At 36.8% G+C, this 12,808-nt stretch overlaps 1 protein-coding gene across 3 annotated transcripts in view; it reads right to left on the reverse strand.

The window, feature by feature from the left end:
- LMBR1 (limb development membrane protein 1) overlaps positions 1-12,808 on the reverse strand; it is a 67,292-nt gene that overhangs the window by 44,595 nt on the left and 9,889 nt on the right. For 2 of the 3 annotated variants that reach the window (XM_071734740.1, XM_071734744.1), the window contains exons 2-4: positions 8,025-8,097; positions 5,556-5,595; positions 3,225-3,364 (exon numbers count right to left, since the gene is read on the reverse strand). In XM_071734740.1, the coding sequence (XP_071590841.1) occupies positions 3,225-3,364; positions 5,556-5,595; positions 8,025-8,097 (253 nt within the window). The remainder of the gene's footprint in view (positions 1-3,224; positions 3,365-5,555; positions 5,596-8,024; positions 8,098-12,808) is intronic. The other variant, XM_071734741.1, reaches the window with a different exon arrangement.

The raw sequence follows: 12,808 nt of genomic DNA on the forward strand, positions 1-12,808 counted from the left end.
GCTCAGCACCAGTGGCACATGTCTGGAGTGCTGCACCCACCTGGGGGCTCATTGATACAAGGCACACATGGCCATACTGGAGAGAGTCCAGCAAAGGACCACAAAGTTCATGAATGACTTGTCACACAAGCTGGAATTGTTTGGCCCTGAGAAGAGAGGACTTTGTCAGTGTATATAAATATCTGACAAGGGAGGGGGAAAAGGAAACAGAGTTGCAATCTTCAGAGTGGTATCCAGCAAATAGAGGAGAGGCAATGAGCACAAATAAATAAAATAAGATAATTTAAACATAAAAAAAAAAAAAAAAAAAAAAAACCACACAAAAAAAAACCTTTTCCTACTGTCAGTGCAGTCACTGCACCATCCTTTTAATGTATTCAAAACCCAAGTGGGCACTGCCTTGAGCAGCCTTCTCTAACTGACCCTGCTTTGAGCAGGGGGTCAGTCTAGACAATTTCCAGAGGTCCCTTACAGCTTCAACTGTTCTGTGACCTAGGTGAAAAATCAACAACTTACTAAACCTGGGACATCTGTAAGACACGTGACATCTGCAGGAAGGGAAAAGCTTTAGAAAACAACCTGACGTGACAACTGATCTCCATTAAGATTTTCTAAGCTGAACACTTTCTGAACAACCAGTTTCTGGCACATAACCATGAACCCACTATCATTTTATCAAAAGTTGTGCAGAATGTGGTGTTTCTTCCTTCATAAAAAGCAGCAGCTTACCTGCAATTAAGTACTAGTGCAGCTAACAGGCTTAAGTACTGCTCTGCATCCTGAAAACACAGCTTTTACTTTGAAGTTGAGAAAAACAAGCTTAGTCACCCACCTATCCCAAAACAAATACATTGCCACAATTCTGCAGGGGTATATTATATCACCTGAAATCCTAAAAAACTAACACTCCTCATGATAAGAAAAATTGAACTAACAGCTTTGTTTATTTCTTTCTTCTCATGTACTGGCTTGTTTGTTTTCTTCTGTGACATTTCCATTTTGGAAAGAATAGGGAAGGAAAGACACTGCATGTCTGGAGAATTCATTACTGAGAGATATTCTTGTATTTAGTCCCAAATGTAACATAGTTGGCAGTTATCTTTACATGCACCACTTTAAAAATGCTTTTGGCATATATACTTCCTTTTTCTTTAAATGTAATTGAATTTCAAAGAGAAATTAAAACAAGGAGAGAGGAGAGGGGCTAAGAAATCTCTTCAGCCATTATAGGACCAGGACACCAAGAACCAAACTTACCCAGATAAGCTACAGAAAATGAAAGAAAATTCCAAAAGATGCATGAAATATAATACTCAATTGCTAATGAAAACAGACTGCTTAAAGGTGGCTCAACTCCAGTGAACAAAGAGGGGGATTTTTCCTTTAGAATTTTCTTAGCCAGGAAGCTCCTGTTACCATTCAAGAAACATTCACACATAGCAACATCAGCAAGAATGTCACTAACAGCCTGTACTAGAGGTACATTAACTCAAGCAGTCTGGGTACCTTTTTTTTCCTCCTTTTTTTCAGAAAATGAAAACCTCAGTGTCAGAGTAGAAAAACTACTACATCTGAGAGAGAGTGGTTTTCTCTGACTGAAGACAAATAGTGCATTCAGTTACCTGAAGTAAAGCTAAATATCTGGCTGTTCTGATTTCAGCAGCTCTGTCTTGTGTTAAACAGGGCTTAGGAGCTGCAAAGTTTGTACAAAGCATTTTGGGGGAGGGGAGAATGATGCCCACCTGGGGTGATTTTTAAAAAGTTAAAATGTAAAAATGTAAATATTAGCAGTTGATATGAAGCATGATTACAAAAAACTAAACTACAGAGTTACAACAAGCACGTAAAGTAACGAGAAGTAAGGATAGTGTTACTGACACATATATACACTTTCCTCAAATTAAGGAACACTCGGTGCCTTCTTCCCCTACCACAGTTTTATCCTAGTTTGGCAGTTCAGAAATCAAACTGAGTCAGAAAAATAATTATTTCCCACTACACTGACTGTATCATGAAACTGCATGAGAGACTTGCAGATATCAACATATAAAAGCCTTAAGCAGTCTGTTGGAGTATTTTTTTTTTCATTTGTAGTGACCTAAGAATACCCCCCATAAAACAAGTTAATAAAACACAAAAATTAAAAATCTTTCCATCTTTGGCAAACAGATTAGACCCTCAGCAATTTTCATCTCATTCCTTGCAGTTTCATTACGTTTTACCTCCACCTGGTGGTTACATCCAGCAAAAGCACAACTGAACATCCAGCTGCTAGAAATATTGCTGGGTTTAGTTCAACAAGCATTAAGTGAGGGTGTTTATAACGGATCCAGGTATGGGATTTCTGCCTTGTTTCAAACATTAGAGACATATACTTAGTTTTTCTAGATGCCACAGTTGATTCCACAGTCTACAGTATAAAACCCTTAGTGTTACATTCAAGTGCCTCAGAGTAGCTGTAATTGATAAATCTAGCAAAATCAAAATGCTTTAAAGCAATGAATATTTTTCTATTTGTTAACATTTGTAAAGAAGCAAGCAAACCACACGTGAAGGCCAAGCTGGACAGAGTTTCATGGAGTGGAGAACATTTTCTGAACCTGAGTGGCTGTGATAGCACTATCAGCTCTCAATACCTGCACAGGTATTTCATAACCAGAAAATGGGACTGAGTTATATGGAACAGGTTTTTACAGAGCAGCCCCATTCTACTATGCAAGCCTAATAAATGCCACAAGAGGGAGCCCATCCCCAAGGTATATATTCTGTAATTTTCCTTGTATAAAACTACAGCACTAATAGTTGTAATTATCTAATCTCTACTGCTCATACCTAGCAAGTTTCTTACAACATTTTTTATTTTGAGAATAAATTCATATAAATCATGATAAATAGACAGGCTTAGGAATCTTGCATTAACACACAAGGATGCAGTTTGAACAGTGTGTTTAAGTTAGCTTCTAGTAGCCAAGATTCTACATTAGTAGTCAAAATAGTGAATTTGGTTTAATTCCATTAATTCTGCATAATTCTTTAAAAAAGCCCAACAGTTAAGATAGACTTTTGTGATCTATCACAGAGCAGCAAAACCAACTAACCAATAACATATTAACAATTCAGTTAGCATCTTAAATGAAAATGGAGTTATTAGTTTGAAAATAAGAACATATCTGTGCACGTATAACGAAGACATCCGTTTTAATTACATTATGCTGAGTACTAACCATGAATTAGTGAGCCATTTAACCACTGAATATAGTAGCTTTGTGGAAAAGAAAGCAGGATCTCATTGCTGATTATTGAGAAAGGTAGAAGCAGGACTGCACCAGCTGAAACTGCTAGAGTGAAGGTGCTCAAGAACAGCCTGAAATTTAAAAAAATGTACCACTGTTACCACCAACATGCTCTTGAATAAGGAAAAAAAGTAGTTAGTCAACCTATTAATCAGTGTTGGAAGACAACACATTCTTACATTGTAAAGGGGAAGGAGAAACCGGGATTTCCACAATATTTCACTTCCAAAAAGCAAATTTCAAATACAAAGTAGCTTACAGAATCCAGTAAAAATAATTAGTTTTTACCAGCTACCAAAGTTACTGTCTTGAGACTTGCACGCATTTGATTCCAATGTCATACACAGGACAGATTATTGGAGTTCATGGAATATGTTTCCCTAAGTCTCCTTTTTTAAGCTTTTTTTTCTTACATACACAAAATTTTTAAAAAAAAATAATCCATTTCTATATCCTTCCTACAATTTCTAAAAGCAAAGCAGCTTTCTAATGTCTGAAAAGTAAGCATAATTATACAGAAACATTTTCACACCAAACTGAAAAAATATTGTTTTTCTTTTAGAAAGTATTTGTTCAACTACCACCTTACAGCTTAGTATTTTCTGATAGCTGAAGTCAATACAGGGAAACCACCAGAATTACTTTAAAAGTTTAAGCTTTTTTTTTTCAGATCCCAAAGCAGATTTACATAAAATGCCATCTAGTGGCATTAAAAACAACTATGTTTTAAAAAGTAAAAAAAAAAAAAAAAACAAAAAACACTCTTAGAAAACTAATATAATGTTAGAATAAAATTTTTAAATAATTCTAAAAATTGCATGACAAAAAATACATAATTCCTACAACAGGAATGTTCATTAACTTACTTACAGAGATCTTACTTAACAGTCTACAAATCATTCACACTATACTTAAAGAAGAAAATCTGGGTGAGTAATGTTATTGTAAAACTATATTCTTATGTGGGGTTTTCTGGTGGTTTCTGAGGTATTTTCCTCTTTTATTTAAGGATGCTTAAGTATTCCAAGCTGAACTCTGAAACTTAACACACTATTATTGTTTTTTGGATAATAACATTTACACATTTACACTTAAGGAACAGGAAATCTTAGGCTGAAAAAACACTGGTTTTAATTTATAAAAACACTCTTAATGAAAGGCTATTACTCTGATGGAAGTGCTAATCTTGTTTTACACTGTTCCTGCATGAAGAACACACTTTACAGCTGGTATTTTTTGTACTTTAGTGCTGAACTAGAAAACACAAGCAGAAGGGATATCAGTTAACAGGACAAATTTTATTCTTTGACTATTGAAAAAAATTCAGAAGCAGGCTATGAAAATCATTCAACATACAAGAATCTTAACTGCTAGAAAAGCCTTTGCTGTGGTCTTAAAAGCAGAGGAGAAATGGTCCTCTACTTGAGAGCAAAAAGCTTAACAGCATTTAAAAGTTAGTATTTTTCTTTCTCCAGATCTGAAGGAGATCTTGTGGCATTTAAGTGTTTCAAAGTCAAAAAACACTCGTGTCAGAAGCTACTGGGAGAAGCTGCCAAAGATTTACATCATCTTTGTACCTCTCTCAAGCTTGCCACAACTGCACAATTAAAAGTGAACAGTTTGCAATGTACTCAGCACTTCCACAGGGTAAAGACAAATCAATAAAATATTCCTTGAGTTCTTCTTCCAGGAGGATGACAGTTCCACCATGGAAGAGCTAAGAACATTGTAATAAGCAAGTAGCAAGGCCACATAGTTCAGCAAATCACACAACTGAGAGGACAGCAGTGGCAAATCTTCAGACATATTTAAATACAAGAGATTAATATCTACCTTTCCAAAGGAAGAGGAAGGGAATAGAATGTTGCTGGCAGACCAGCAGGTCTGGCAAGTGTTTGTCTTCCTTTTGTTATTCTTTTTTTTTAAGCTTTTTTTTAAGATGATCAAATACAGTACATTTTAGAGACCTAAATTTATGTGCAGATCTTACACCGAATTCCAACTCTTGCATCAGGTCCTCATGCAATACTCCAGCCAACTTTGTGCCTACCAGGAAAACCCCAGGTGAAAGAACAATCTGCCCTGCCTCTTGTCATGACTTTCATACGACAAGGTGCCACTTGACCAAGATTTTTCCTTTGCTTTCTAGTAATTTGTTTGCTGTCCCATATAAAATAGACTGTTATTTATTTGGAAGCATAAGATTCTTATCATAACAAAGTACTCAGGAAAGAAAGTTCTGCAAAAAAGCACTATACATACGATATTCTGTTAACCACAGCATCTTCATCCTCTTGCTCATCTGAAAATTAAATTACAGCAAGTTATATTCAATACTTAGTCACCTTTCCTCAAGCTAAGATGTATATACATAGGAATAATTTTAATTTTAAATTTAGAATTACAAAGACAATGTATTAGCATGAATATTTTAAGAACATTACTACCAAAAATGAATAAATAAATACCCCCTATTTTATTTAAAAGCACAGATCAAAACTTCCTGGAAACATCTTCCAGAGGGCTCTACAACAAACAAGCTTTCAGTCTACTACTACTCTGGCTGCTAGGTACAAACTGTCCCTTCAGGCATCTCTGAAACTACAGTGAGCAGGCAAGCTAAATGAAAGTATTAGGGTCTCTAGTAACTACTATGAATCCCAAAACAGAGGCTTCATTTCAGTATTAATGCATTTTTAAAACAAGAATGTGCACCCAAATCAGTAAGAATGACCACTCAGTTGCTTCCCTTTACTCATCCCTCCCCCCACCTCTGAGAATTTGGAAGAGAGGGAAAAGGAAAGTTGTTGTTCTTGTTGTTTGGTTTGGATTTAAGATACCATGGCTTCCCTTCTGGTATTTCACATTTTACACATTTTTTTTTCACTTATTACTTAATTAATATTCCAAATTTCTGAAATATTATTAATTTTTAACTCAGAGGGCAATCACTAACATGTCCTGCATTTGTTCTTTATATCCTTCTCTGCCCATGCCTGGACAAAATGTATACATTTCTGCATTTAAAATAATTTTAGAGTTGGCTTTTATCTTCTAAGTCTCCCAGGTTTTCCACAAGAGGTGACTCAAATTTGTTTTAAAATGTAAGAATAACTAAAGCCAGATGTTTTGAGTTCTTAAGAGTCATGCACACACTTGAAATATACACACAGCCACAGACATCATGCTGGTTTTAAACTCTTCTGTGAAAGTACACAGGGTTATTGTTTCTGATCTCTTGATGGAAATCCCATGGTGTTTTAAGAGACTAAGTCAAGGTCTCTTATGAATCATTTTGGCTAAAGAACTTGTAGAAACAGCAAACAATCTGTCGTGAAGGAAGTCCACAAGTGCTAATGCTTCTAGTGTGTCTCATCAGGAAGATCCTAGTAGGCTACAAAGCTTACCTAACCAAATGCTCACCCAGCTTTCATGAAGCCAGGACAGCTGCAGAGCAGTTCCTCTCACTATCTGATGAGATTAACTGACAAAATGTAATTAATGTCTTTACATCCAATAGTATTTGCCAAACCAGTTCCCCCTTCCTTTCTTCTGTTCCTCCAAGTAGTAGGATCTTTGTAGTACCCAGAACATGTATTTAACAGGATCAGAAGAGAGTATTCATATCTCCCATGTTTAACTACTCTCTATGTTTGAAGAGATACACTCCTTTTTTAAAGGTATTCAGTTTCTCAAAGAGTTTAGTTTTTTAAACACGAATCCATCTATGAAAGCAGCTTTATGGTAACACAGGTCACTATAGCTCAGTAAACAGTTTTCAACTAAGTTTAACATCCCAAGATCATGATGCAAGAATGCTTCTTCAGCACCAAAATCCCAAGTAAGATGTCAAGACCCAAAGATCTGCCACTTTATAGGTTTTTATGCTATTTATCTTTAGAAGAAATACAGAAGAAAATGACAGGAATCCCTACAGATTAGGTTCAGGTAGGCAATGCTTCTAAAGGAAAAAAATACAGGATTATATCAAGGAATAATACTTCAATGGCAAGGCCAAAATGAGCGTGTCAAGAACATGAAAATAACTGTACCTAAGCAAAGCAGGATTTTTAGAAGATATCTGCTACTTATGTTCTTTATTACTGTACTAAAATCTTTTCACTTTACCAGCTAAGGCTTTGAACTTGATTTTGATGCTAGAACACAGCCTGAAGATACTTAGCTCTGGAAAAGCTGACATGAAAGGAAGACAACAGGATCTGAAGACATGGGAGGTGGAAGCATCTGCTTGAAGTTCTCCTATTTCCCTCCCTCCCCCTCAAAACCATTAAAATTTTGCCTGCAACAGAGTCACATCAGAACTGACTGTGGCCATGCACACCACCTGCATAAGTCACCCATTCTCACTCAGTTGCAGAATGCCAGCTACAGCACTCACTGATCCTTTTCTCCTTCTCTGAGATGCTCCAGTGCACTCCATCACTTGGTTAGTGGTATCAGAAGGCCTGAGGAAGGATCTCAGAAGTGCCAGAGCTGGCACAAGGGAAGGGTGCAAACTCGTGGCTCAAGGGCAAAGGGAGCAGATGGAGGGCAAGACAGCAGAAAATACATTCAGATCAACCCAGGCTGCCATAGACTTGCAGCTAGAGGAAGACTTTTGGTCAAAGATCCAGTTCTGCCACTTTCCTTGTTGAGGCAGAGAGAAAAAGAATCACCTATTCACTTGAAAAACAAAACTATTTTTAAGTATACTAAAAAGTCTGTGTTTACCTGCTTTCCTTTTGTATCTTGTGATGATGAAGTAGGAAACTATGAAGAGAACAGCAAATAGGAGAAAGCAGATCTGGAAAAAAAAACATTGCATGTATTGGGTTATTAGGTGAAGCAATGCCAGAATTATGAGAATAAACAGAAAATCCAGTATTAACAATTTTAAATCTAATTCAGATCAACAGTGTATTATATTAAAATGTCATCACTATTTTTGTTTTATGTCTTATTAATAAAAAGTTAAACCAGTAAGAACAGCTTATTTAGAGTAACAAGTATTGGATCAATTATATAGCTAGCAAGTTTTAGTCCAAAATTAAGAAAAAAGCTGTACCCACAGTGCAACTTTTGTATGAAGTATGGCTGAGGTGGGCTGGTTTTTACAATTTGAATCCATTGAACTCTTACCATACCCAAAACTTAAGGATAACCGTATTTTATACAGTGGGCTTGTAAAGATTTATTTTGGAGTACGCTCTCAACATGTGGAAAGAAGAAAACAGTTCTGTTTACTGCATCCATCACATCTTGAATCAAATGCATTCTAGGCAACAACACAGGAGAGACCATCTGCCTGCAGGGAATGTCCAAGCATGAGGTAGTCGAGCATGAGGTTTCCAAAAATTACATTCCAAATCAGGGTAAACAGAGGGGGAAAAGAATGTATTGCATAATCAGGAAAAACTGAATATTTAACAAATACTATAAAAATGACAGAGTTATATCTCTTTTGTAGTCAGACATTTTAGATAAAAATACTGAAGCAAAGTCAAACATCTTGAGCATGACATTTGGATGCCTCCAGCTGCCCTACAATTGTCCTCCATAAGTATTACAGTGCCATGGGTCCGAAAGTGGCAGCTGAGCTCACTGCACAGGCAACACACAGCAGTGACATCTGAAATACAGATGCTGAAAATTAGATTCCACAATTAGATCTCTGAATCCAAACATTTAAGCTAGAGTTCAACACTCCAACTTTCCAAAGTCTGCTCCAAAGAAGAGTTTTGATACAGAATGTAACTATTTAAAGAAAGAGTTCTATTAATAAAGATTTTTTTTTAATGTTGTATACTTTTGAATCAGGAAGAACAATAGAAACAAAACAGCCTTGGGTTTTCAGAGGACTCTGTCACAGCTTGTCCTGTCAGTAATGGAAAACACAGTGCCAGTGCTGAAAGACAGTCCTTCTCCAGGTTCCTCTGAAAACTAGACCAATGCTACAGATAGAGACATCTAATTTTAGGCACCCACTTTTGAAAATTAGGTATCACATTTACAAGGTCAGTTCTTTAAAAATCTGCCAGACCCAAATAACGCTGCTCATGTGTAGAACAAACTTAGAGCTAAGCTCATTTTTTGGTTTAATTTTATTTAAAACAAGAATAAAAATTACAGAAATTATTTGTATCTCCAAATAAAACAGATGACCTTTATTCTATCAAGGATAGCAAGGTTACAGTGGAAATGTGGGTCTGTACTTGAGGTACCACTGAGATAATTGAGGTATTTTGAGGGCACAGCAGGAGAAAGCTGTCCAGTAACATGAACTGTCAAAGGCTATATTTCCAGTTTTAGATGACAGCTACTTTGCAACTCAGCAATCGGGTGTAATTATATATCTTGGTGTAATTATCCCTCTACTTCTGTCAGAAATTAGAACAATTTTGTAAATATTTAATAAAGCTATTACTGAAAATCCATATTATTTTAAAATTACTGACAAGAGAGGAATTAAGCAAGTTATCACCAGCATATGCTTTAGGATCTTAAAAGACCATTTGTAACTTAGAAGTTCTTCATGCTGACCAAAGGCAGTCAATAAGCAAACTCAGAAATATTACTTCAGTCTCAATTTATACTTGGTGAAACCTATGATCCTGAAGTGTTTCTAACCATGCACCCTGGATAGTCTTCTAAAGGGAGTAGCAAAAGCCAGCATCCCAACTATTTTTAGAGTGGAACTCAGTTAAGTTGGAGTAAAGGAATGTGTTGTCCATGATAGCTGAAGAACAGACTCCACTGTTCCGTCACTGCAGTCCTGGGTTCTTACTCCTTACACTGCTCTTTGTTTGCAGATTTTTGTAGCAACAAAATAAATAAATAAATGCAGTCCCTGTTTGTGCTTCAAGTTTCAGTTCCTGTTTCTTAATGATTGAGCTTGTATGCAGTACTCTAGGTAAGGCACTGTGGTTATATATGTTAGCACTGAGCCATTCTTTCTAGACTGAAAATATTCCTACACATTCACCTGAGAATCATGCAGGTAACTTAGCATTATCCCCCCATCACTGAATCCATCCAAGCAGTCCCCCCCCCCCAATTGTTTCCAGCAGAGCAGCTCTCAAGTTACAGTAGAAACTTTTTTGGGGGGTTCAAGGTCATCATCAAGTCTTTTTTTTTTTTTTTTTTTTCTTTTCTTTTAAAACCCCATCTTAATTTGATACTACATCTATTATTTTGGGGCAATCAAGTCCTTCCTGCACCATGTTCTGACTTCCCTTGGAAATTACTACATCCTAAAGAACAGGATTTCTGCTAAAACCAGACTGCTTTACTGCATTTTCATCTAAGTTCAGCAAGATTGGTCTTAATAATGACACCTGAGGAAACTGAAGAGGAAGGGGTTCTTCCCCAAACACAACTCCTATTGTCATGTACACTACAGTCAGTTTCTTATTCTTTTTAGAGTTCTTCTACTAAGGTACACTGACCCTAGTTTAAGGAACACCTTTCAATGCATTTCCTGGATATAGCCCTTGGCATATCACATGTGGCACACACACTCTACCAACAGTTATGTGCTTCAGAAAATACAGTTAACTCCTGATTTGACCTGCTTAACAATTCCTTAGATGAGGGCAAATTCATATATACATATGTTCACAATACCCTAAATAATCTGACAATTTTCATTAATAATCACTCAATAAAAAGCAGAGGTAGGCTTACTGAGATAGGGCACTAATCAAAGAACACCACAATACATACAGCTACTTTGATATCTCCAGGGAAAGAAGAGACTATATTCATTAAATTCCATCTTTTCTTCAGAAAACTATTATATGTGACCAATCCTGGCATACCATGTTAAATCTAGATCATATTGCAATCCATGCTCTCAATCAAAAAGCAGTGGTTTATGCTACCACCCATGTCTGTAGTAAGAGCTGACAAAAGTCCAGGATGCTGCAAATGCAGCAAATTTAGGCCAAGCTCAGTTCCTCATAACCCCACATTCTCTACAAGGAGTTTTCACTGGAGCTCAAATAAAGCTCTTCCAGGTTTGACTTGAGGAAGCCTTGAAGATCCTGTGCAGAGATCATACACAACTGTAACAAAGAAGGATTTCTGACCTTCCTTGATAGTGCAGACTGGAAAAATGTATTTTTTTTTAAATAACACACACACACCACCGATACTATCTTCCAAATTGAAATTTCATTCCTTTAAATTCATTCCAGCTTTATAGAGGGGCAAATTATTTGTTGATCTGTTTCCATAGTTAGACTGCTCCTAGGAAACTACTTTAAACCCCACTACATTCTCACATTATGGCAGAGATACACACAGTCCATGTTTGTCCAGCTGCACCAAAATATAAAAGAAATTAAGAGAGTTTCAGAATTTTATATAGTTATATCCAAACAGTCAAGCAAAGCAATTCTTCAATAATTTTTAATGTGTTTTTCACTGTTCCCTACTGCACATCACTCAGTAACTGTAAACAAAATACACAGATTCTATGCTATTTCCAAGGGTTCCTTTAACTAGGTGGCTGACAAAGTCTTCAAAGAACTGAGCATACAATTCATTCACACCTCTTTGCATGGACTAAATACAGCCTCTGGAAGGAAAAACAAAGGAAAACCATCTTCCCCTGGAGTTCTTGTTATTCATTTGGGAAAGGAAGTACTTCATGCTCCTACACAGATTAGACACTAATTATACTAATTATACCACCAAGAAAGGCTTCTCCTGGAGATGAGATACACTGCACTGCATTCTTACATATGCTGTATCCAGCTCTTCCACACAGTCATACTTTTGGATTTGTCATCCAAAGCAAGCCAAGTATGATCCAAGTCATACCTTTGGATCTGTTCCAGACAGCTCTCAGCTCCTGTGAGAACAGAGCTGGAGACAAACTGCATGCACTTCAGTTTGTAATTACGTGCATCTAAGGGGCTGGCACTGAAGAGTCCAGCATTAAACACAGGCAACAAACTCACTCAAATCCTGTTGTACTTATCCCGCTGACAGCTACTAAAGATCAGTTGACATTAATCCTCCATATGGATGATTTTTAAGACTTTGGCACTGGAATTTATGCCTTGGGTTGGTAAAGCATCACCTTCTGTTGCAAGTGCTAGAGCTACACTTTCATGCTAAAAGAAAAATGTTCAAAATGTACAAGATTTTATTTTTTCCCTGATGCATATGATGCAACCACTCTTCACAACTGTAATTCATGTGTGTGTGTACAGAAAGATCAATAGCTTCTATTTATGTAGCACAATATTTTTCCCAACTCTTGTGCAGGAAATCTGGCTGTAGTTTTTAATAGGAAAAAGCACACAGCCACATTGTCCAATAATTACACAACACCTATCAATCAGCTGCCCTGGTAGCAAACACTCCCAAGAGCATCCCAGGCTACACTACCAGAAGCAAAGCCAATCACCATGGGGAGCAATTATCTCTCTCCAGGCAGCATTCATCAATTCCCATGTAATTGCTGCATCCAGTCTTGAGCCTCCAGTACAGGAAAGACATTGGCAATC

The sequence above is a fragment of the Heliangelus exortis genome, chromosome 2 (genome assembly GCF_036169615.1).
Source record: "Heliangelus exortis chromosome 2, bHelExo1.hap1, whole genome shotgun sequence".
Classification (NCBI taxonomy): Eukaryota; Metazoa; Chordata; class Aves; order Apodiformes; family Trochilidae; genus Heliangelus; species Heliangelus exortis.